Source organism: Corapipo altera, unplaced genomic scaffold (assembly GCF_003945725.1).
Source record: "Corapipo altera isolate COAL_440 unplaced genomic scaffold, ASM394572v1 126, whole genome shotgun sequence".
NCBI lineage: Eukaryota > Metazoa > Chordata > Aves > Passeriformes > Pipridae > Corapipo > Corapipo altera.
The window spans coordinates 1,992,297-2,002,988 of NW_020884937.1; the positions used below are offsets into that span (position 1 = coordinate 1,992,297).

General features: G+C 39.5%; 1 protein-coding gene across 10 annotated transcripts in view; it reads left to right on the forward strand.

Moving 5' to 3' along the window:
- ADCYAP1R1 (ADCYAP receptor type I) overlaps nucleotides 1-10,686 on the forward strand; it is a 144,558-nt gene extending 133,872 nt beyond the window's left edge. For 4 of the 10 annotated variants that reach the window (XM_027660579.1, XM_027660578.1, XM_027660583.1 and 1 more), the window contains 4 exons: nucleotides 849-932; nucleotides 6,823-6,952; nucleotides 7,233-7,274; nucleotides 10,330-10,686. In XM_027660579.1, coding sequence (XP_027516380.1) covers nucleotides 849-932; nucleotides 6,823-6,952; nucleotides 7,233-7,274; nucleotides 10,330-10,539 — 466 coding nt within the window. In that variant the 3' untranslated portion in view covers nucleotides 10,540-10,686. The remainder of the gene's footprint in view (nucleotides 1-848; nucleotides 933-6,822; nucleotides 6,953-7,232; nucleotides 7,275-10,329) is intronic. The other 6 variants (XM_027660581.1, XM_027660585.1, XM_027660584.1 and 3 more) reach the window with 5 other exon arrangements.
- The last annotated feature ends 6 nt before the right edge of the window (nucleotides 10,687-10,692 follow it).

The window sequence follows — 10,692 nt, forward strand, 5'->3', positions numbered from 1 at the left end:
CTATTTTCAATTTTCGTGTTTTTCAGCCCATTGTGTCAGTCATAAACTCGCTTACAAGATCCCTCCAAATGCCTTCCCATGTTTCAGATTACCCTTCTTGGGGGCTGATTTAAATTAGCCCCTCTCTGACTGGTTGTAAATGTGACCATCCCCTTCCCCACAGCAGCTCTTTCTGGGGTACAACACGTAGAGATCACAGTTTATGGACCTGCTGCTTTTGTGGTCACACTGTCTTAGTGTGTGTGACAAAAAATAGGTGGCACAGCCAAATGGCTCACCAGACTTGCAGTTTCCACACTGAACTCCCTCCCCACCATCAAGGAAGATGGGTGAGAAAGTGCTTTGGTGTCCTTACTAGTACCCTTTGCTGCAAAGAAGGGATCCACACGCCCTGGGTGCTCACACACGAAAATGAGGAACATCTGATCCAACTTCATCTTAGGCTGACCACCATCCTACAAGTTTATGTTCCTACCTGACTGTTCTCCACAAGCATGCAGTCGACTTCCATCGAATATATTGTTCTGTGACCCTCTGTACAACCCCCAGGCTGCAAAGGTCGTGTATATTTTGGGTGCCTAATGCTACCTTCAGGTCGTTCAATTCTTGGCTTGTCCGTGAACCAACTCATTAAGTCGCCAGCAAAAGCCAGTGCCTTTTTAATTTATATTTTTAATTTACATTTTTTGCTTCAGTCAAGCAGCTGGTTTGTGCCGTAGCTCCGTTCTGTGGTGTCTGCTTTCCATCTTTGTGACGTGTCTCATGAAATGTGTTGTGAGTGACCTACCTTGGCCTGTTCACGAGATGCTGAAAAAAAAAAAAAAAATTGCTAATCTTGTCATATTTAGCAGCTGCGTTCAGAAATGCTACTGTAAACCTAAGAGGGCTAACCAGCACTCTTGCAAGATGTCAGAACTATCAACCATTACCCTGTAAGTGTTCACACTCCTGTGACATTACTGTGTTTATGTATGAGCATGTTGCAATTAAATGAATGGATAAGAGCAGAGGGGTAGGAAGAGGAGAGCAAGCATTCATTGAGTTCTTGTTGCATGGAGAATTTTTTTTTGTTCTTGTTCTGTGCTTTTGCTGATGCACCACAATTGAGGATTTAAGGGGGTTTTTTTTAATTTTTTTTTTTTTTTTTTGGTACTTATGGCTGATGCTCTTTATGGTTTGGGGTTAATAAATAGCTGCTCTTTACTATACAGCAGAGGGGAGCACATTCACACTGAGAGGAAAAGTTTCACCTGAAAGTTTGCTAGGAAAACAAGGACAAGGCAAGATTGAGTCAGTCAGACTCTCAGTGGGTATAAAACATCTTTTATACATGGGTATAAAACTCAGTGAATTATATTAGTAAACACCCAGGGTAAGGAAGGGTTAAGATTAACCCAATATCAGAATAGTTTGTGTCTAGTCAGAAATCAGAATCATAGAATCAATAAGGTTGGAAAAGACCTCCAAGATTTTCAAGTTGAAGTCATTGTCAAACACTTATCTATTGAGAGTGAGGCATCCAGAAGAGTGAGTAAATGCCATTCAGCCTAGAGAGTGTGGGTTAATCACTTTTCCATAGTCCACCTCACCCCTTGTTTCATACAAGAAGCCCACAGGTTGTCATGGATACATAGAATTATTAAGGTTGGAAAAGACCTCCAAGATTGTCATTTCATTTTGTTTAGGTGAGGAATATCTTTCAGAAGTCTGTTGTACAGTATGTTTTCTGATGATCTGGACCCTGAATTTCACAGCAGTTTTTCAAATCAGCACTCTCAGAGATGTCCTGACATGCAGACCCAGCACTCCAGGGTTTTGCTACGGAATCCTTAGCAATTATTTTTTACACCATTAAGGAAAAGAGGTTGTTTTGTAACTTAACTACATATTTAGTTATACCTTTTTAGCTAGAAAAAAACCCCATGAAAGTGAATTTTGTCAGTGATTTTACATCTCCTCAAGATACTTAAGAAACACATGCTCAAAACATTTGATCAAAAGGCTGGCACTGTGCAAATAATAAAAACAGAGAATAAAAGAACAATTAGCATATTTATCTTCTACACTTTGAGAAGATGAAGACTAAGAGCAGTTAGGTAAAACTAGGACCTACATTTAGGAGGAGATTTAAGTTCACTGCTTAACTGACACCCTGATGCAGCACAGACTTCATGTTGAGCCTTTGCAGAGAAACAAATGTCATATTAAATGCAGTATTTTAGAAAGATGGGACAGTGACGACTATCTGAGGTGAAATCCTCTACCTGGTCAATGGCAAGGAGAGTTCAGCCTAAACAAGAGGTATTTAAACCTAATTTTTTGGTGTTAAAACATGCAAGTCTCAGTAAGCTTCCTTGTTTTTCAAGCCCTTGGTCTGAAGATGTGGTTCGTGCATGGGAAAATTAAAAAGTTCTAATCACTTGCTGTGTTTAGGTATTATCTCAGGTATTTTGGAAGTGATCCTACAGACCTAATTTTGGAAAAGACATGTATCTGTCAGGGAGATTATTCAGATTCCTGGAAGTCATGTTAACTATGATTACCATCTTTGTGATAAAATAGATACTTCAGTTTATTAAACATGAGCTATATCAAGCATTTCATCACTAGTGCCAGCATGTATCTTCATGGTTTGCTCTTTATCCTTCTATCTGAAATATTGTCATGATTATTTTTTTGCACATACTCACCACTGAGGTGATGGATGTGCACATTTGGCCAGAAAAATTGGATTCCTCTAATCTGAACTACAGAAGTCTACAGGGCAGCAATTTATGTGGCAAACTCAGTCCAGACTCCCTTTGTGGCCAATGGGTAGATTTAGGATGTGATAAGAACTTTCTTAGGGGCAGGTGATTTGTCCTTGTGTAAGTGCTTCTTACTCTTCACAGGCAATGAAAGGAATGTAAATGTGGATTTAATTTGACTGAAATTAGATGTCATCATTGCAGATGTCTCATAGCATGAAGCTGGTCAATATATACATATACAACAGGAGTCAGCTCTTCTTAAAGAGACACCTATAGCAGGCAAGAACTAGGCCTTAAAAGTGCATTTTTCTCCACATTGAATTTAGAGATATTATTTTAATAATTTCATAATCAATACCTACATTTATGTATGTCCCAACCTTGGTGAGATGAATGTTGCTTTACATGACTACAGACCTTGACATCTTCATCCCAAAAGTTTATATTTGATCCAAGTATTTCACTTAAGACTCAGCTTTTAAACTCAACAGCTCTCTGACTTAAAACAGGTAGGACTAAATAGCAAAACAACTACATAATCTTTCTTCAGATTCTGTGGGTTGGAGATCTTTTGCTTCTTTGGGCAGTCTGTGATCCTTTGTCTCAAAGTTGAGTGATGAGAATTTCTGAGATCAGGGCAACAAACTCTTTGCCAAAGTAAAAGTTACTCTCAGTTTAAGAGCACCCAGTGTCATCTCAGACCTTTTGTAGGCTACAGTGGTTTTTTTGAGCTACACAACTTTACAGTGAGTCCAACAGAAGCAGCTGCAGACGTGGCACAAGACACATCCTCAGTGCAGTGGAGATACCTGGAACTGATGGGAGAGTAACCTCTAAACTACCATCTTCACCTTTCTGTCAGAGACAGAAAATAGAATGATAATCCCAAATTTCCTTACTCAATTCCTCCTGGAGCTTCAGGTCCCCTGATCAAGAGGACACAGGTTTTTGATGTTCTCCATTCATTTCAAATGGCACCATCACACATCCAGCTCAGCAGTTCTTGCCCTTGTATCTGCAGCTTCTGAGTCTGGAGAAATATCTTCATTACATTCCTTTCACCAGAGGTAGAAGAACTCATTTAGACCATTGGTCCTTGTTCCTTATTGCACAGTTGATCAAAATATTCTTTTTTAATCTGATGTGCAATTGTTATGTTTAATCAGAGCATTAATTAGTCTTCTAGAAACGTGTTTTAAAATGTGGAATAGAAACACACTGAAATATTCAGTAGAAATAACTGGAAATTCTAATCAGCAACACAATGTGATCTGTATTTTAATTTCAAATTCATGCCCCGTTTTTTCTTTTGTTATATCCATAGGCACTTTAACATTTTCAATAAATGTGGATGTACAATGGAAAACTAAAAATATGGTTCCTTCAAATACTGGTCAAAGTTAGAAAACCTTTCTAGTTTCTTTTCCTATTCGTATCAAGAGATTTTTTCATACTTCAATAGAGGAGTGAGGAAAAACAGAGGACACCAATATCTGTGTGTGTTTGTACCAACACTTTATGGAAAGGGCACATTCATAGCCAAACTATAGGAGAAAATCTTGTGTTAAAACTGATTTTAAGCACAATAACAGCTGAAAAATAGAATGTCAGGCTCAACAAGAACTGAAATGCAACTTGCTTTTTTTTTTTTTTTAAATAGCTTTAAGACTTTTCTCTACCTGATGGAATGTAAACAAGGCTTTCACTAGACCTTCTGGAGACCATTGTCTTCTAAACAGACAGTTTAATCCTGACTGAGTGATTATTGTCCTCAGAACTTTCAGATCCATTCCACAAGTTTCTTGCCTCTCTGAAAAAGTGTGGAAAGAAAAGAGGATGAATATCTTTGGCTGTTATACTCCTGAGAATTCCACTGTCTCCTTTAACATTTTCATTCCCCATAAACTTATATGTTTCACAGAAATTACTTCATCTTTTTTCTTCCTAATCTTGAAAAAAAAAAATCAATTCATCATCATCTTTACAGTCATCAGTATCTCTCAATTTTTTCCCATTATTGAAATCTGCTTTTGCTCTTCATTCATCTTAATAATCTATAAACTCCAGAATGTGTTACTTCTTACCTTTAATGTATTTTCTTCATGACTTTCATGACTGTACTGAAGACAGCATTTCAAATAATTTGATTATGGCATTATACTTCAAGATCCTACAAACTAATTGTATGATTAATCAGGTGTAATTAACGCCACAAAACTGACAAAAGAAAAAGACTTCCTCTGCATCTTTCCCAAAATTAATCTCCCATGAGTGCAGTGAGGTAGAACATATCAATAGACAATTTTGTTCTGACTTTTAGATCAAAACAACATTTATGCTTTTGTTATTGTTGGCATTAATTCTGAATATAAAAGATAACAGATTTTGAGAGATGATACTTCTTTGTCAAGTTTACTACCTTTAATTTGATTTTCTTTTAATTCCACGATTAGTTTAAGGTACGTTCTTTACACCCTGTTTAGTTTATAGAGATAACATTGTTCTATACACTTTTCCTCAGTATTTCTTTTCATTTTCATGAACCATAGTACAGGTCCATAGAGAAAAAAGACCAAAAGCTCTTTTAGTCCATTACACTGTTTCACTCCTGTATAGATAATTTTTTCTAGAGATCACCAAAGCTGAACACTCTGTATGATCATCAACCTATTCCAAGACCGTTCTTCTCTTTTTTAAAAAAACTTTTGGCCAGTGTCTAACTTGATAACTCACAAGAACTGTGCTCTCTGGTTTTTGGGGTCTTTCACCAAGCCTTGGGGTTTGGTGTCCATCAGACTCATGACTCAGGTGTGTTCAGTGCAGTCTCAAGGCAGGAGTTGGGATGGATTTATCCCTGTTAGTGCCCAAAGTCTCACTGACAGACACCAGCAATGCACTGATGTCCCATTTACAGGTGTTGGGGACAATATCATATGTTCAGAGTTCTTGGAGGTGGATTAATTAAGTTTTCACTTTCAGGAAGTCCAACACATCATTTCGGGTTATTACTGAGCTTGAATTAGCAAATTCCAGTGTATCCCTACAGATAAAAGCAGAGTGAACATTTGAATTTTAAAAAGTGTGCAGCTCTTAGAAAAATCTGCACAACTTTTTGCCTTCCTTTGTCCTCCATCTGCCTTCTTAACTTACTTGAGTGCCATCAATGATATTCTTCCCCTTTGAAAATGTCCTGGAGGTTACTTTAGGTCACTTTGTTTAAAAAAAAACCCACATTTCCTTATTTTTAAATCAACATTTACTTTCTCTTTGATCTTTTTTTTTGCTGCTCAATCAGCAAATGACACTGACCAAAACATGCACAAGTCTTGGCTGGCCCCCTGTTTTTGGGGAATTTCACCAGTTAAATGCTTACATACAGTTATTTCCAGCCCTTTTATTTTTTATGTACTGAGCCTAATTTCCCTCTGAAACCTCTTTATCCTGAAGCAGTGGAAATTAGTTAAACAGCAGAATTGCACTTAGCTTTCCAACAGTATAAATGAGACCAAAATCAAGACCTTGAGGAATAATCATGAATATAAGAACAAAAACATACAGGATTTTTAGCTTTATTTGTGTGGCTGTTGGGGTTTTTTTGGCTTTATTTGTATGGTTGTTTTGGAATTCTTTTGCTATGCAGAAAAAAAATCACACACACACACACAAAATATAGAAAAAAAAGTGGTTTCAAACACTCCATTGGGATTAAGGTTTATAATTGTGCTATGGTAGCAGTCTGAATCCTTTAGCAAGATTCCCCTCTTCGTTTTTGGGCACAATAGGAAGAAATTCCTGCTTATAACAATGAAAATTAAAATAAGAGAATAGAGCATTAATCATTATTAATGTGCTATTATTGTAGCAGCGTGAAAGAAGTTGGAGCAAACTGCAGTGTGTGTGAAATCACTTGTTGGGAACAAACAGGAATGTCGTGTATTTGTTTGTATAATTATGCAGTGTACGTATTTTCCCAGAAGTCAGTCAGCAAAACGTTTTATGCTTTCTTCTTTAATTAAAGCACAAGGTGATTATTGCAAGGCTGCATTAAAGTTCTCTCTCTCTGTTGTCACAGGAGGCTGGCTCGCTCCACGCTGCTGCTCATCCCCCTGTTCGGAATTCACTACACAGTGTTTGCTTTTTCGCCTGAAAACGTCAGTAAGAGGGAGAGACTGGTGTTTGAATTGGGACTGGGATCCTTCCAGGTGATTATTTACTGAATTCTGGTTTTGTTAGAATGAAATCTCTATGTTTTATTTTTTTTTTAGATACTTTGCATGCACAGTTCTTAGAGTGTGTCTTTGTTCACTCATGTGGATGTTTTGTGTACTAGGATTTTGGGGTTGATTGGTTGGTTGCCTGTTTTAACCCCTGCTATTTTGTGTTATTCCTTCAGGATTTAAATTACATTACATTAACTTTTTTCATACATTACTTTTTTTTTTTTGCATAAATTGCATTTTTTTTCCTCTCCCACTCTTCCAGGGTTTTGTTGTTGCTGTTCTCTACTGTTTCTTGAATGGGGAGGTAAGTCTTTCAATATTTAACATCCCTCACCCATCTTCCTCATTTCATTTCCTTGTGGGAGTAACTGCTGTCCTAAACCTTCCCTCTAACTCATCACCTGCCATTCTCCCTGATACCTTAGGCTGAATCTCACAATTCTCAGCAAAAAAAAAAAAAACAAAAAAAAAAAAAGAGAGGATGTGTGGTGTCTTTATTAAACCAGAATGTTGACCATGCCAGAAATGATGACCCAGAATAACACTCCCTAACTGGGCTAGGGCTGTAGTGCTCTCCTTGGAAATGTCACCCCAGGTTCAGAATTTGGCACTGGTTTTGTGGAATTTGGCACTTGTTTCATTGGACTTGGCACTGTTTTTGCCAGCCCACTCTTCCAGCCTGTTCAGTTCTCTCCATAAAGTGACTCTTCCTTCTGACATGTCCAGCTCAACACCCAGTTTGGTGTCACCAGGCAAACTGGTGAAGGTGCTTTCAACCCCATTGTTGAGACTCTTATGAAGATATTGAAGCACTGGCACAGGTTGCCCAGAGAAGCTGTGGCTGCCCCATCCCTGGAAGTGCTCACATCCAGGTCAGATGAGCAACCTGGGCTAGTGGAAGGTGTCCCTGCCCATGACAGGGGGTGGAATTGGTTGATCTTTAAGGTCCCTTTCAACCCAAACCATACCATGGTTCTATGTTGAACAGTGTGGGGTCCAGTACCAAGCCCTGGAGGACCCCACTAGTGACAGGGTGCCAGCCTGAGTAAAAAACCTTGTCCACCACCCTCTGAGTGTGGCCTCCTTCCCATCTTGCAGGACACCCACTCACTCCACATCTTGCCAGCTTGCCCAGGAGAAGGCTGGGGGAAACAGCATCAAACCCTTTGCTGAATTCCAAGCTTTCACAAGTCCTTGGCCTCTCTTGCTGGCACCACCCAAGTGTTGTCAGCTTCTTTTCTGAGACCTGCCACCTTCCAGCTGGTCCCTACACACACAGAGCCCAAGCTGTGCCAGAAACCCCCTCAGACCCTCCCCAGGTACCTTGCAAGCCTCACACTCCTCTCAGCACATGGCAGCTGCTGCTGCTGCTGGTGTCAACTTCCCACACTAGTTATTTTTTTTTTCTGATTCACCTGTTCTGATCTGCAGATTGAGATTCCTCTGCCTTTGTTTATCCAACTGAACATCTGAGATTATTATTTTCTCAATTAACAGAAAAAGGTTCCCTCCTCAAGGCCACCTTAAGAGGGATATCTGGAGTTCATCCATTTTCTCCACCACTGATACACATTTCTTGTGCAGTCCAACAGGAGCCTGTCTCTAAAATCCCTAGAATCACCTTCTTTTCTTCTTTCCAAGGAGTCTGAGTGCAGTAGGTGTTCTGTGCTTGCTCATCTCTAGCCTGCAACAGCTCATTTCTAGTACAAAAGGTCTCAAACTCCTTGATCCATGCGATTCCTTCTCAGATAACAACCTCCAAGCTCATCAAACAAACTCATAGGTCACCTTTGCTTAGTCAGGGTGACTTTGAAAGGCCCCACAGGGCTGTGAAAGCATTATTCATAGCTCAGTCAGTCCCAAGTAGCTCAGAGGGGGAGATCTGGATCATGCCTTGTTGAAATTAATGGTTGTACTCAGACTTCACCACCTGGTGTTGCTGGATATCTAAATCTCCCACCTACAAGTGTTGCTGCATCCATTACCTTCCCTGAGTGCTAAAAGAAGAGCCAAAAGGTCCTTTCTAAAACCAGCCTGGAGATAAACACCTTCCAAGATAACAAGCACAATCTGTCAGATTTCCTGGAATACCTTGGAAGGAGTAGGAGGGTTGTTGTTGGCCAACACAACCAGATTGATTAAAACCATTTTACCTCTCAAGACATTAGAGAATGGTAATTAAAAAGTGTCTTGTGCCTCACAAAATTTCTTAGGGCAAGAAAGGGTTCACCTTTGGTATATTAATTACACTGTTCAAGTTGCAAACACTATTTTCTATTTTATAGGGGTAATATAAGTCCATACTTCATCTAATCTATAATTTTTACATTAACCAAAATAGGAATTTAGAGGTACTAGAAGGAGAATGCAAGTTTTCCTTCTGGATTTTTCCTCCCTATAGTTTTTGCCCATACAGTTAAGGCACTTGTACAGCATTTTGGCTTATGATGATCCATTTTGACACTTCTTTTAGTCCAGGAAAATCTAGTAGTGACTGTTAAAGCCAAGAAGAACATCTTTGTCACAGCAGCTCATTGAAGACTGGAAAAATATATTGGGAAAATCTCTCTACATATTTCCTTGTTCTTGCATTATTTCATTCAGAAATGTGCTACAGGCTCCTGTCAGGAGTGAGCAACAGACCAAGTAAATGTTGGTCTAAGCTCATATGATTTTTCTTATATTAAATCTTATCTATATATACTCACATGCTCACCCAGTAGGATTGCCAGGAAGTTGGTGATGAACGAAAAGTACAAAAGCTATGGAATTATTTGCTTGTTCCTTAACTGAACTTCTAACCACGGATTGTTTTGCTCTTGGTGATTTACTGTGGGTGCCCATAAAACACTCTCAAGAAAAGGAAGGTGTCACAGATGTCTGTTAATCCCAGAGCTGGTGTGTACTTTGAGGGTATCTGAAAGCAGGAGGCAAAGTTTTCCATGGACATCCATCCATGAATGGCAGGCACAAGACAGGCTGCCCACATGGACAGGTTGTTTCCCTACTGTCCAGTACCTTTTGTTTGCTGGTTTCTTTGGCTCCTTTTTGTGTCTTTGATGAAATCAGGCTATTTTTTTCCTTCATGTTGGAGTTAGTGTTGAAAAGGTCTTTGTTCTCGTCACCTCTGGGCTGATCCTAAAATATCTGAAGCCAGAGACACAGAACCTGGGCTGTAATTCCCACTACATGCCCAGACCTCTTTCAGCCGTGGAGAAACCACTTCAGATTTTCCCGAAGTGAGGAGTTTAACAACAGCCTTAAAAATAGTTCTGTGGAATTGTGGGGATTTTGCTAATCTTGATAATTTATCAGCATGTCCTCGAGCGGCGAAGTACATAAAAAATGACCTTTTGAAGTTTCTCCCTAAAGGTGCAATCAGAAATAAAGAGAAAATGGAGGAGCTGGAAAGTCAACCGGTATTTTGCTGTGGATTTCAAACACCGCCATCCTTCTCTAGCGAGCAGCGGAGTGAACGGGGGGACACAACTGTCCATTCTGAGCAAGAGCAGCTCTCAGATTCGGATGTCCAGCATAAATGCGGAGAACCTGGCGACATGAGCAGCTGAGGGAGCAAATCCATCGGGAGCAAACCAAAAACCGCCCCTCGAAACAGAAAAAAAATGAAATAATAGTTTTGGTTGTGGTGGTGTAGGTCTCTCCTCCTTCTCCTTCTCCTTCTCCTTCTCCTTCTCCTTCTCCTTCTCCTTCTCCTTCTCCTT